The sequence below is a fragment of the Watersipora subatra genome, chromosome 2 (genome assembly GCF_963576615.1).
Source record: "Watersipora subatra chromosome 2, tzWatSuba1.1, whole genome shotgun sequence".
Lineage (NCBI taxonomy): Eukaryota > Metazoa > Bryozoa > Gymnolaemata > Cheilostomatida > Watersiporidae > Watersipora > Watersipora subatra.
This window is the reverse complement of record NC_088709.1, coordinates 12,131,352-12,144,221: the sequence shown is the minus strand read 5'-3', so window position 1 is coordinate 12,144,221 and position 12,870 is coordinate 12,131,352. Positions and strand designations below refer to the sequence as shown.

At 36.8% G+C, this 12,870-nt stretch overlaps 2 protein-coding genes across 2 annotated transcripts; both read right to left on the bottom strand.

Annotated features, from left to right (window-relative positions):
• Positions 1 to 244: 244 nt before the first annotated feature.
• LOC137387948 (glycoprotein 3-alpha-L-fucosyltransferase A-like) lies at positions 245 to 1,453 on the bottom strand. The gene has a single exon (XM_068074465.1). The coding sequence runs from the start codon at positions 1,451 to 1,453 to the stop codon at positions 245 to 247; it is 1,209 nt and encodes a 402-aa protein (XP_067930566.1).
• A 392-nt stretch (positions 1,454 to 1,845) lies between these two features.
• LOC137387947 (uncharacterized) lies at positions 1,846 to 3,378 on the bottom strand. Its single transcript, XM_068074464.1, has one exon. It carries the CDS (start codon positions 3,376 to 3,378, stop codon positions 1,846 to 1,848), a length of 1,533 nt encoding a protein of 510 aa, XP_067930565.1.
• Between the last annotated feature and the right edge of the window lie 9,492 nt (positions 3,379 to 12,870).

Sequence of the window (12,870 nt, the reverse complement as noted above, 5' to 3'; positions counted from 1 at the left end):
GCATTGGATTGCCCAGTCTAGTATAGTTATTAGGTCTATGGCTAAACCTGATCTCTTGGCTTCGATAATTTTGATTTTTTGGCCAGAAATATGTAACAAAGAAGGCCATATACTTCATGGAGCAAAGCCTCTATTGGCCTATAAAGCCTCTTTCTATAAGCCCTATTTTAATGAATCTGGTTGCATCTATTGAAATTTTATGAAATGTCATCTAAACTAATGTTATAAACAAATGCTAAATAAATCACACATTCCTGTTTGACAAGTTCCTACAGTTGCTCTGGTTGTTCCACTCATCTGCAAAGAGGTGACTCTGGGCAGCCTGAAGTGACTCTGGGTGGTTGATACTTTCACAAAGGCTACAAACAGACTTCTTGTTGGTTTCTCTGGTTACTGTGTAGTTGTGGCGCCACTCATGGTACCTGTTATAGGCAGCATCATCATTCATTAGATGTTGGAGGTATTTCCCTAAAGCCTCCATTGATGAGAAGTTGTAGGCGTGAATAAATGAATTGGGAGGTGCAATATCGGTATACTCTTCAATTGATAAACCACCGAGAGCTACAGGAATAAAATAACCTTTGTTTTCTAAAGTCTTCCAAAACTTTTCTGTTATGTAATCTTTGCATAAAGAGTTTTCAAACGCTAAGTAAAACCGGTATTGCGAGTGCACTTTTGCTTCACATGTAATATCATCACCTTTTCTTGGACATGACTGCTGTTTGGTGCAGTTTCCGAATATGTCTCCATTAACATATGTTAAAAGATGTCTCATAGTCTCTAGTCTATTATACTGATGAGAGTGACAGTTGGAGACGTAAGCATACGCCCCTTTTGTCTTATGTTTAGCGTAGTCAACAACATCCTCTACGGTATTCTCAACTTTTTGTTTCATAAAACCATAAGGAAAGTGGGCAGGAATAGAATCTGGTGAATAGGTCATGCTTCCATTAAATGAGTTGATGACTTTGTTGAATCTGTTGTGTGAGAAGGCTGGTGATTCCATGCTGAAAACAAACCAGAGTTGTCGCTGACGCACTGTAGCTGGAACTTGCAGAGTTATCTGCTCATAATTAGGGCCAAAGATGAGGACATCAGCTTGCAGTGCATAACTGATGTTATTCAAACTGTGTCTGAATACACAGTTTGAATATTGACAATCTTCAAAGTTCAACATCTCACTCAGCAATAATCCACTCCGATCTATACTCAGTATTAGCTTCATCTGCTCTGCCCTCGCTATTTCTTCAGAGCTCTCTGACTGTGTTTCCATTGCATTCCTCTGGCTCATGACTCCAGTTGTACTCTGTGTAGAGAATACTTCACTTTCTTGCTGTTGATGGTTCTTTACTAAATTCTTATACATGTAGTTGTTAGTATGTCTATGTAATATAACAGCAAGGCAGATGAAGAATACTACAGCGATACAGAACTTTTTCAAAAGAAGATTCATTGTAGACAACTCCAACACGCTCTACTAGCTACTTAGACAGAACTCTTCAAGCGCTTAGTTATAGAAGGAATTGCCTCATGATGCGCAGAACAAGCAGCCAGCCTATCAGCAGCTTGGTTTGCTCAGTGATAGAAAATAGCCCATAGTCACTGGCTATTTCACATATGCTGAGTGTTTTCCTTGTATGTTTTCCTTGGTACCAGGGGTCTCAACCTGTCCAGAAAAAAATCCAAGCAAATACTTCACATTTCTTTGGTAAGGAACTTCTTACCTGAGTTCAAAAGCTTTATTGGTATGAGAGCTTTCAACTTGATGAAGAACAGAAAGTGAGTGGGATGTAGCACTTAATGACGTATGAACAATAAGAACAATCGCTATACAGGCAAAGAAATTTAGGAACTGTGCAATCTGTTATAGTCCATTGTAGCTTTTTTGCAACGTCTCAACAATTCATCTTTATTGTCAATTTCCGTGGCTGGAGATCGTTTGTTGACCTTCATTTGTAGGATCGCATTTAATGTCTCTATAGCAAGACTATTGCATACTGGTGTGTGTACAGCCTTTAATAGACTAAATAGCCTTTCAGTACCTGCGTTGCTATTGGGAAAAGCTAGAATATAGCTCATGGCTAACTGCACAGCTGGATACTTCTCTGCCATGTGAATCCAGAACGGTATACAATCCTTGGCTGTGTCAAACTCATCACAAAGCATCATCCTCAGCTGTGTTTTAAGGTCTTCTGGCACTGGTGCTCCTATCAGCTTACACAGATCAATAAATAGTTTAATGACATTGCGATTCTCAGAAATGGTTTGTGGGTTGAGGACACTGAAGGCTTTTAGTAGGTCAACTGGAAAGGTGGTTCGGAGCTTGGTAAAAAATGCAAGTATCCAATCCTTGCAGTAATTTAGTACCTTGTGTTCGGTCTCGGTGTTTTCATCATAGATGCGTTCCAATTCTATCCTACAATCAGTACTGATGGCAAACTCTGATGGTTCTAGGAAACTACTCAAATCAATCTGGGAGAGATCATGTCGCAGATACGGTCGAATCTTTTCTGGAGGGAGAATGCAACCCAGTAAGTCCTTGATCAGAGACAGGGTTGCCTCATAACCTCTATCAAGTATAAACTGCTCATTCTGGAAGAGTACATTGTACTTGTCAACAGTTTTCAGCGTATCACTCAAAAAGAACAGCAGTGGCTTTGTCACCGGGTCAGTGAGGATCTCTTTTATATTCTTTGCCTTTCCTCGCTTCTCAGCCTCCTTACAATCTATGAAGTACTTCATTATGGGTTCATAGAATACCAGCAGCCGTTCTAGACAGGGCCTTATTGACAACCAGCGAGTAGAACAATGCTTTAGCATCCTCTTATACCCAAAATCTGGGTATGCTGCAAAATAGCTTTTCAGCTCTTCTGTTCTGGGCATGCTGTTGTCAAAGTGGTAATGAATATCTACCAAAAGGTCGTCTACGGAAAATGGTAGAGCTTGACTGGCCTTTTTAACACAGAGATTGCAGAGATGACAAATACAACCCGTGTCTACCACATTTGGATTTTGGTCTCTAATGAGTCTTATCACAACTTTGTGTTTGCCTTTCATCACATTGCAATTGTCGCTCTGGAAGGCAACAACATTAGTCCATATTATCACACCATGAGTTTTGAAGAATGAGTCCACGAGCTTGAATATGCCATTAGCAGAGGCATCTGAGCATTTGACCAGCTGAACAAACCTTGTGGAATTTGTCTTGGTAGGTTCATCATATAAGGATGCCAGAATTGCTAATACCTTTTCACTAGAATCGTTGCTTTCGTCGATCATAATAGTAAAAGGCTTAAGCTTCAGCTCTGCAATGACCTGAGTATTATAATCATTTCCAATGCACTTTGTGATTTGTGCCACTTTAGTAGCTCCACACATCATTGACTAGGCTATCTTGCTGTCAGAGCATACAGATTTTAATCCCCTGTAAAATGTATAACAATGTACAGTATGTAGTCTATTATTGTTAGAATAATATTCCATCAATACTACAAGTGAAAAAGAAAATATATTATGAAAAATAATAAGCTACCTAGACTATATACAACTCGTGAGGAAAGAATCACTGTCATGTAAGAGTGCTTACTAACTACTCTCAGTTAAACTATGTTGTACCTACCTAGCAACCTCAGCACAAGCAACAAAGCTGACATTCTTCATGGTAAGCATCTGAATTAGAATGACCTCGGATTCTATTACATTGTTATCTTCTTTGTTTTTCAAGCCATACATATCCAAAGAACTCTGCTTTTTATTTCGTTCCACCGCCTTGATATGTTTGGTGGTATTGGTATGTTTCCTAGCATCTTTGGCTCCCCCTCTTCGAATGTTAATAACTGATCGGCATTCCAAACAACACAGTTCATATTCAGAGTGCTTTTTAAACGTGTTTGGACAACTTTCATTGAGCTCAGCAAGTAAATTGGCAGATGCTTTGCTGCCAGCAAGCTTCTTAGGTTTTTTAGATGGTGGGGCAGCCTCAACAACAACCCCTTCTTCACTATCGCTGCTGACCGCTAAGGGAGAAGCAGCAGCCATTTTTCTGCACACTAAGTTGCTTTGTAGATAACATGCATGTTACGCATGATAGATTTCATCTTACGTTGAGCATTAATTCTGCTGCATGTATTTCTCAGACTAGCTTTAGCTTGCGATCACAAAAAATGAGCATTTAGCAAATGCCAAAGACGTAAGATTTCATTGGAAATGTGTGATTATTACTATATATAACGATCGATTCAACAACGAGTTACCCACATTCGTATCATACGGGTATATTATGATTAAACCTTCATGATTCACCCTTTATCGGTTACAGAAGTTAGGTTATAAAATTTAGCGATTCAAATAATCATTTCTCTTTCTTTGTCAAAGACAAAGACGTCTTGCTAATTAATTAAACTTCTTTAAATAAAATTTTTAATGAATTTCTATCTCTTTTAACACAGGGATTAAGCTGATAAGAAATGTAAACAAGAAAATCCGAGTAAGTGGTTGAAAAATCCTAGCAGATTACAAGGAATCCGAGCATAAACCTTTATTGGACAAAATCCACCCGAGTGACTGCTTTTGAACTTCAAATCCGACCAATTCGGATTAAATCCAAGTAGCTGAGACCCCTGGGTACTCATCCAGGATGAAACTTATTTTGGCTCAAAACGATCATAAAGAGCTAGAATTTCGCACACTGTTTGAAAGATAAGTATTTCTTAACCACAAAAAGTCCTTGTGTTTGATGCAGCAGTTTTTTAGATATGGCCATTTATAAATCTTTTAGAGTTTCACAAAGTTCGTTTTTGTGAACCAGCTGCTGCACTATAATGCTTGTTCTTGGTGTTAAATTGAAGCTCAGAATATGCTTTTAGAAATGATAGAAGCAGAACTGTGATATTAATTACAAAAACTTTTTGAGTTCATTAATATATACCAATCGATATAACAAGACTGTAACCTATGATTTACGGAATAACAAGGCAGGTACTGGTTATAGCCAAAATTTGTTACTTTTATCTAGTTTTACAAACAATTCTGAATATACAAGTAAAGTCTCATAAAATATGTTGCATTTTCTTCTTTCTGTAATCTTTGCCAGCTCCTAGAAATTGCAAAAAAAGCAAGTTCGAGAAAACTATTTTGAAAATTGATTTTGAGTTTTCAAAGTTTCACCTCTCAGGCACTTTTTTAGCCAAAATCTGTTTTTATTAACTTGTTCTACACCAAAATCTGAAAATAGAAGTGAAACTTCATGACAACATATTGCATCCTCTTTTTTCTATAATCTTTGCTAGCACCTGGAGTCACAAAAAAGCAACTTTGTGAAAAACGATTTTGAAAATTTGACATGTTTTCAACGTTTTATCTTCCAGCCACCAATTTTGGGCAATTACTCTGACCAGTATTTCACCATACCTCTGAATTAGTCACCAAATTAGGCCACTCTTCTTTGTGCTGATGTCTCTGTTGCTTGGTAGTTCCGCAACGTGCTGTTTACTTCCCCTCGCTGTCACTGGTTGCTCTTTCTCATCAACCTCTGCTCATCTTTGTTTTTGCATGCAACTATGTCTTCTCATCTAGAACCAAACGAAATACATTTGCATTCTACATACTTCTGTCTTACTACTATGAAATACTGCCATGTATAATACTCTAACCAGTACTTCACCATACCTTTGAATTGAGTACCAAATCTTTGGTAATATATGGAGAGCCTATTGTAAAATTTTGTGATATCCACACTATAAAAAAAAGTTTAGTATGTCAGTTTACATGTTTAATATGTCAAAATTCTTGTTTAGTATGCTAACTTACATGTTTAGTTTGTAAAGATTTGTGTTTAGTATGTCAACTCACGTGTTTAGCATGTCAAAATTCATGGTTAGTATGACAGTTTAAATGTTTTATATGTCAAGATTCATGTTTGGTATGTTAACCTGCATGTTTAGTATGCTAACTTACATGTTTAGTTTGTAAATATTTGTGTTTAGTATGTCAACTTACGTGTTTAGCATGTCAAAATTCATGGTTAGTATGACAGTTTAAATGTTTTATATGTCAAGATCCATGTTTGGTATGTTAACCTGCATGTTTAGTATGCTAACTTTCATGTTTGGTACTGTGAAACACGCATGTTTGCTATCTCACCACGATCCGTGTTTGATATGCCAATATTCATTTTTGGTATTCTAACTTTTATATTATGCGACCTCCGCCCTGTTACATTTTGAGAAAGTAACGAGAGTCTAGCTTGTGGTCCCCAATTTGTGGAGTGCAATTTTTGAAATAATGTACTTGAAACAACGCTAAGCTTCATCGTGTGGTAACAAAAGGTAAAAGTTTAATACAGTTTAGAATCCACCCAGCAACCAAGATACTTATTTGCAGTTCAGGACATCAAAAAATATTTCGAAAAATGGTAATTTTGGATCCTTTTATGATGAGACCGTGAGCGTAAGGTGAAGGTGATCGATTAAAAAAAGGTTTTTTATTTGAATGTGTTTTATACATATTTGTTACACCTGTTGCGTCTGTTTAACAACTATAACCGCCATTAACATATTTCATTTTTATTTAGTAAAAATAAAATATTTTTATTAATAGTCGTCATAAAGTCGTAAAGAGCAAACAATATTGTGATGTCTATGTTCGTTTGTGTCTATGTTGCTATGTTTTCACCTACATGTGAGCAATACGCTTACCTGTTATCTAACTTGTTGTGTGCAAGGGCTTTAACCCAGGCTAAAGGTTCAGATATGGAAGGAAGGTTCAAATGCTGGCACTTGCGTATCTGACGACTGAACCGACCTGTGGTGCTTCTCTTACTACGGCCTGTTGAGAGAGCTGCTGTGCACTCAAGGTAAGACGCTACAAATATTAATAGTTAAATTGCATGTGAATGTGCTTTAGATTTGGAGATCGTTGCATGCAACATACAATGTCCATAGTTTCACTCAGTTAGCTTTGCTCACTTTTGGTATTCTTCTCCTCAGCGCTATACATTGGTCTTGAAATAAAAGTATTCTGTCATATGATTACTTGTGGTGAATAATTTTTTGTTTCTACTACAGATAACTAAGAGCTTCAATACTAGATGAGTGATGAAGCATTGTATAGATTTTGACTATGAATCTCTGGAGCAACAGCTTCTGACTGGAGCATCAAAGTTAGATATTGCAGCCTTCTTCAACATTAGTCGACGCACTTTAAATAGAACTATTACCGATTATCAACTTGATGGTTTAGTAACATGGTAGGTTCATCAACATTGAAATTTGAGACTGTTGACACAGATGTAGCTAGTTGTTTTGTAATAAAAGTTAAATATTATGGTGTGAAGCCATGAATTCCAGTGAGCAAAATGCTATCTGTAATAAGTGGATGATCTTACTGGGAGAATGTGATTTGATTCGGTCAATCATGGTAATTCTGGTTGTAGGTAATCTCATGAATGATGATGTAGATGAAATAACCATGAAAGCGCTAAGTACCTTAACAGGAATTGGCAAGCGTATGCTTTGTAGATATTTTCGATTTGAAGGCTATAAAATTCAGCGCCGCTGCGTCCGAGAATTTATAAGAAGAGTAGACTTCTAAAGACTTGACCAGAGGTGGCAGCAGTTTCACAGACGCATCAGAAGGCGTTTGTACATTGTACCTAACCCACATCTTTATGTGGCACATTAATGGGAACCAACAACTGGTGAGATGGGGCATATACATACACGCGGCTGTAGATGGGTATTCAGGAACATGTATTTATCTACAAGCCAACATTGATAATACATCTCAAACAATTATTGAGCTGCTTAATAAATAAAGCAGCAAATCTTTATGGGATTCTCCCAACAAGGGTTAGGACAGACTATGGAACAGAGAATCTCTATGGGATTCTCCCAACAAGGATTAGGACAGACTATGGGACAGAGAATGTGTTATTATGGCAGATTATGGAGAAAGTTGGTTGTAATAGTGGCCCACCAGTATTACTTGGAGCATCGGTACATAACCAACGTGTTGAGAAATTCAAAAGGAATATAAATCGCAACATTTGTGATAAGTTTGCCAATATCTTCCACAGCCTTGAGAATGATGGCCTGTTGGATGTAACATGTAAAAAGGACAGATTTGCTTTGCATTACACATTTATACCTAGAATGAATGAAGCCTTAAAAATTTTTGCCAACTCCCATAACAGTCATGCTATACGTACCAAAAGGGACAAAAGCTCAAACCAGATTATAGCAGCGAGTCAATTTACATCACCAGCTCATCCTCCTACAGATGCTGTTTTTTAGTTTGTGCACACAAGCGACATACTTGACCCACACTTCTTAAATCACATGATCACTAATGTGCTTCCACTGACGACTGATGATGGCGAAGGGCTGACAATCTATCAGGCTATAAGAGAATATGTCCACAAGTATGTATAGCTGACTACCTTCTGTCTAAGCCAGGATCGCAGTGAGTATACCTTACATGTAGATAATCTACTTCAGGATGTGTATTTGGAACATATTGTTTCAGAAAACAGTGTACACAATTCAAAATTAGGTGCTATAAAAATATAAATCCTTCACTGACAATTAACAAATTATGCCTCGCTAAAAGGATAAATGACACGAGAGTTGTCTTCCCATTCGATTTTGACTGAGAGATGATAACTCCAAAATATGCTCGGATTTTTAAAGGATTTATCAACAATGCCTAAATCTACGCATTTGCTTACATACATGCATGCCCATTCAAAGAAATGCTCTTGAAATTCTGTGACTACAGCCCAGAGAGCCTGTAATGAGCAGCAAATTGATTGCTCATGTTATAGGAACTGTACGATCGCCTTGCAGGAATGGTCATCCACTATCTTCAATGGCTCACAAAAGTCGTAACAGCAGTTCTGCTATCCATACTTTCTGTTGCTACATGCTTTTAAGGAGCAGAAATTCTACTAGTAGAAACATATAATGATTTGCTACAATGAATTGACAAAGTGAAAGTCTTGTCAGTTCATTTAGGTTCATTTTAGTTCATTCATCGTTTGCTTCTCTGATTAAGCGTCGGTTGGTTATGGATTTGGCGGCATTATCTATTCGCCAACCAAAACTTCATCAATGTAGCTAATTCATAGAGAAAGCTCAGCGACATTAGCAGTAAAATATGACATAAGTCATGCAGTACAGTATCTTGGCCAACGATGTTATGAATTGGCAAGAAAACATCAGAGGTTCAAATTCACAGGGATGATAGGAATTAATTCCGTACGAATAAAATAATAATGACCTTATATAGCATTCAATATTGTATCGTTCAATCCGTGCTAACAAGTAACTATGGTGAAATACTTGGTGGTGGTAAATTGTTGCTCACTGCCAATGAACCAGAAAGTCTTCAAATAACATGCATGTATTAAAAATATCATACCTGATATTTGTAACCACAGACTTATTATATTATACACTCTAGACTGACAAGCTGGCCATATATTGGTGTACCACTTGATTCTAGAAAAACCTTATGACCCAAGTATTTATAGCTTCACAAAAATCTAATAAACTACAATACAAAAAAATTGCAAATTTATGTTTTTTTAATAGCAGTTCAATGCTTGTGACACTAAAGGTACGACTACAGGTAACAATTTTTTTGGTTGGTTCTGACTGAAATCATGAAATGAATGAACAACACAGATTTACTTGGCTGAAATTCACAGAATTGTCAGAGCTGTGCATGCACACCGAAACCGTTGACGAACTGCTTTTAATTGGCTAAACAAACTATTAGCGAGCCCGATTCTAGCAGCTTTCGAAATTTATATAGTTCAAGACACATAACGCAACACACACAAAACAGGGCGGAGACACACCTTACAAACATGTTTGTAACAGGTGTAACAGTTGCATCGTATTTACTATGGCATATTGTGTTAGTATTTTTCTTGAGCGTCGTGTTATGGACTATATAAACTGCGAAAGCTGCTACAATCGTGCTGGCTAATAATTTGTTTAGCCAATTAAAAGCATTTGTTGACGATTTCGGTGTGCATGCACAGCTCTGACAATTCTGTAAATTTCGGCCAAATAATTCTGTGTTTTTCGTTCATTTCGTGATTTCGGTCAGAACCAACGATAAAATCGTTATGTGTGGTCGTATCTTAAAAGAGCAACCCCAATTTTTCTTCTGTATGCGTATATTATGTATGTTACTATCTTATGAAACATGACTCTGAGGCTAAACTATGTGGACTGTCTTTTCACCTACTCTAAGCCAAAGTATTCAGTTTTAAAACAATAATATTCCTTAACTTATGAACACCCCATCCCATCTCTTGATTTAATATTGGATCAGAGAGCTCTGATGGCATGAGTAAATATAGAACGTTAGCGCATGTGCTGCTAGTGGAGCACCACGCAGGATGATGTTGGAATTTTAGCCTTGGCTGCATGCTCCAGCCGAGGAGTGGCTCATAGCCAATTCCAGTGACAAAACTAAGAATGTCCTGTAGGGACATCTGTTTCTACGAATCTCCTCCTTCCTAAAGCAATAAAAAAAGCATAGCATTGTTATCAATGATTTTCAAAGGGTTGTATTGTCAAGCTTTCAACCCATTTTTAATACAAAAAATTTGTAATTATCCGCCTACAGTGCCACAGGAAAACTTATGTCATATCATGAAACTAGACCTTAAATTAGGGCAAGCGCGTTATTTCAAATTTCTTTTTTCAAATCATGTGAAGAGGTGAATCTATATTTTGGCCAAAGAACCAATGATCCGAGATACTTCAAACGTGGTAACCACAGCCACCGAACAAACAAGAGTAAAAAATACAGAGTGAGTGAAGTTACAGTTAGCCTATAGATAACTTTCTAAATATATTATAAAAGAAATGTCGATGAAGAAATCTATGTTGTTGTTTCTACAGAACAGCAACCTACAATACTCGTTTTAAATTTTCAGATGTGTTTGCTGAAATCTGAGCTGTTTAATTTGTCACTGTGTATGAATGAGGCCTTGTGGTTTCTAAATCTAGATTTAAAGTTGGCTGTGCATAGCCCTATGTAGGTGCTCTCGGTGCTTGTATCTTCTCTAGTCACTATGGCCAGGTATATTATGTTCGTAGTTAGGCAGTGGGCAGTTGTTCCTTGGTAAAGGGGTGGTCACACAAGAGCCGAAACGAACTAAATGACGCAAAATGACGCCGCTGTCAGCTGTAAACTGTTCGGCTGAAGACATTTCTAGCCGAAGTGAACCATTTCGGTCCTGCTCGAAATTTCGTGGCCGAACCCTTAAGTTAAGAAGAAGTTCATTAATATATACCAATCGATATGACAAGACTGTAACCTATGATTTACGGAATAACAAGACAGGTATTAGTTATAGCCAAAATTTGTTTCTTTTATCTAGTTTTACAAACAATTCTAAATAAACATGTAAAATCTCATGACAATGTATTGCATTTTCTTTTTCTTTCTGTAATCTTTGCCAGCTCCTGGGCATCGCAAAAAAGCAAGTTCGAGAAAACTATTTTAAAAATTGATGTTGAGATTTCAAGGTTTCACCTCTCAGGCACTTTTTTAGCCAAAATCTGTTTTTATTACCTTGTTTTACACCAAACTCTGAATATAGAAGTGAAACTTCATGACAACATATCGCATCCTCTTTATTCTATAATCTTTGCTAGTATCTGGAATCACAAGAAAGCAACTTTGTGAAAAACGATTTTGAAAATTTGAGTTCAGTTTTCAAAGTTTTATCTCTCAGCCACCATATTTGAGCAATTACTCTGACCAGTATTTCACCATACCTCTGAATCAGTCACCAAATTAGGCCACCCTTCTTTATGCTGATGTCTCTGTTGCTTGGTATTTCTGCGACGTGCTGTTTACTTCCCCTCGCTGTCACTGGTTGCTCTTTCTCATCAACCTCTGCTCATCTTTAGTGTTTGCATGCAACAATGTCTTCTCATCTACAACCAAACTAAAATACATTTGCATTCTAAATACTTCTGTCTTACTACTATGAAATACTGCCATGCACAATACTCTAACCAGTACTTTACCATACCTTTGAATTGAGTACCAAATCTTTGGTAATATATAGAGTGTCATTTGTAAAACTTTGTGATATCCACACTATAAAAACATGTTTAGTATGTCAGTTTACATGTTTAATATGTCAAGATTCATGTTTAGTATGCTAACTTACATGTTTAGTATGTAAAAGTTTGTGTTTAGTATGCCAACTTATGTGTTTAGTATGTCAAAATCCATGTTTGGTATGTTAACCTGCGTGTTTAGTATGCTAACTTTAATGTTTGGTATTGCAAAACACGGGTGTTTGCTATCCCACCGCGATCCGTGTTTGATATGACAATATTCATTTTTGTTATTCTAACTTTTATATTATGCGACCTCTGCCCTGTTACATTTCGAGAAAGTAACGAGAGTCTAGCTTGTGATTCCCAATTACAGAAGTGTGATTTATGAAATAATGTACTTGAAGCAATGCTAAGCTTCGTCGCGCGGTAACAAAAGGTAAAAGTTTAATACAGTTTAGTATCTACCCAGCAACCAAGATACTTATTTGCAGTTCAGGGCATCAAAAAAATATTTCGAAAAATGGTAATTTTGAATCCTTTTATGATGAGACCGTGAGCGTAAGGTGAAGGTGATCGATCAAAAAAAAGGTTTTTTTAAGGTGTTTTATACATATTTGTTACACCTGTTACGCCTGTTTAACAACTATAACTGCCATTAACATATTTCATTTTTATATAGTAAAAATAAAATATTTTTATTAATAGTCGTCATAAAGTCGTAAAGAGCAAACAATATTGTGATGTCTATGTTCGTTTGTGTCTATGTTGCTATGATTCT

Excerpts from the sequence above, each read along its gene's own strand:
- LOC137387948 (XM_068074465.1), bottom strand. The coding sequence starts at position 1,453 with ATGAATCTTCTTTTGAAAAAGTTCTGTATCGCTGTAGTATTCTTCATC.
- LOC137387947 (XM_068074464.1), bottom strand. The coding sequence starts at position 3,378 with ATGTGTGGAGCTACTAAAGTGGCACAAATCACAAAGTGCATTGGAAAT.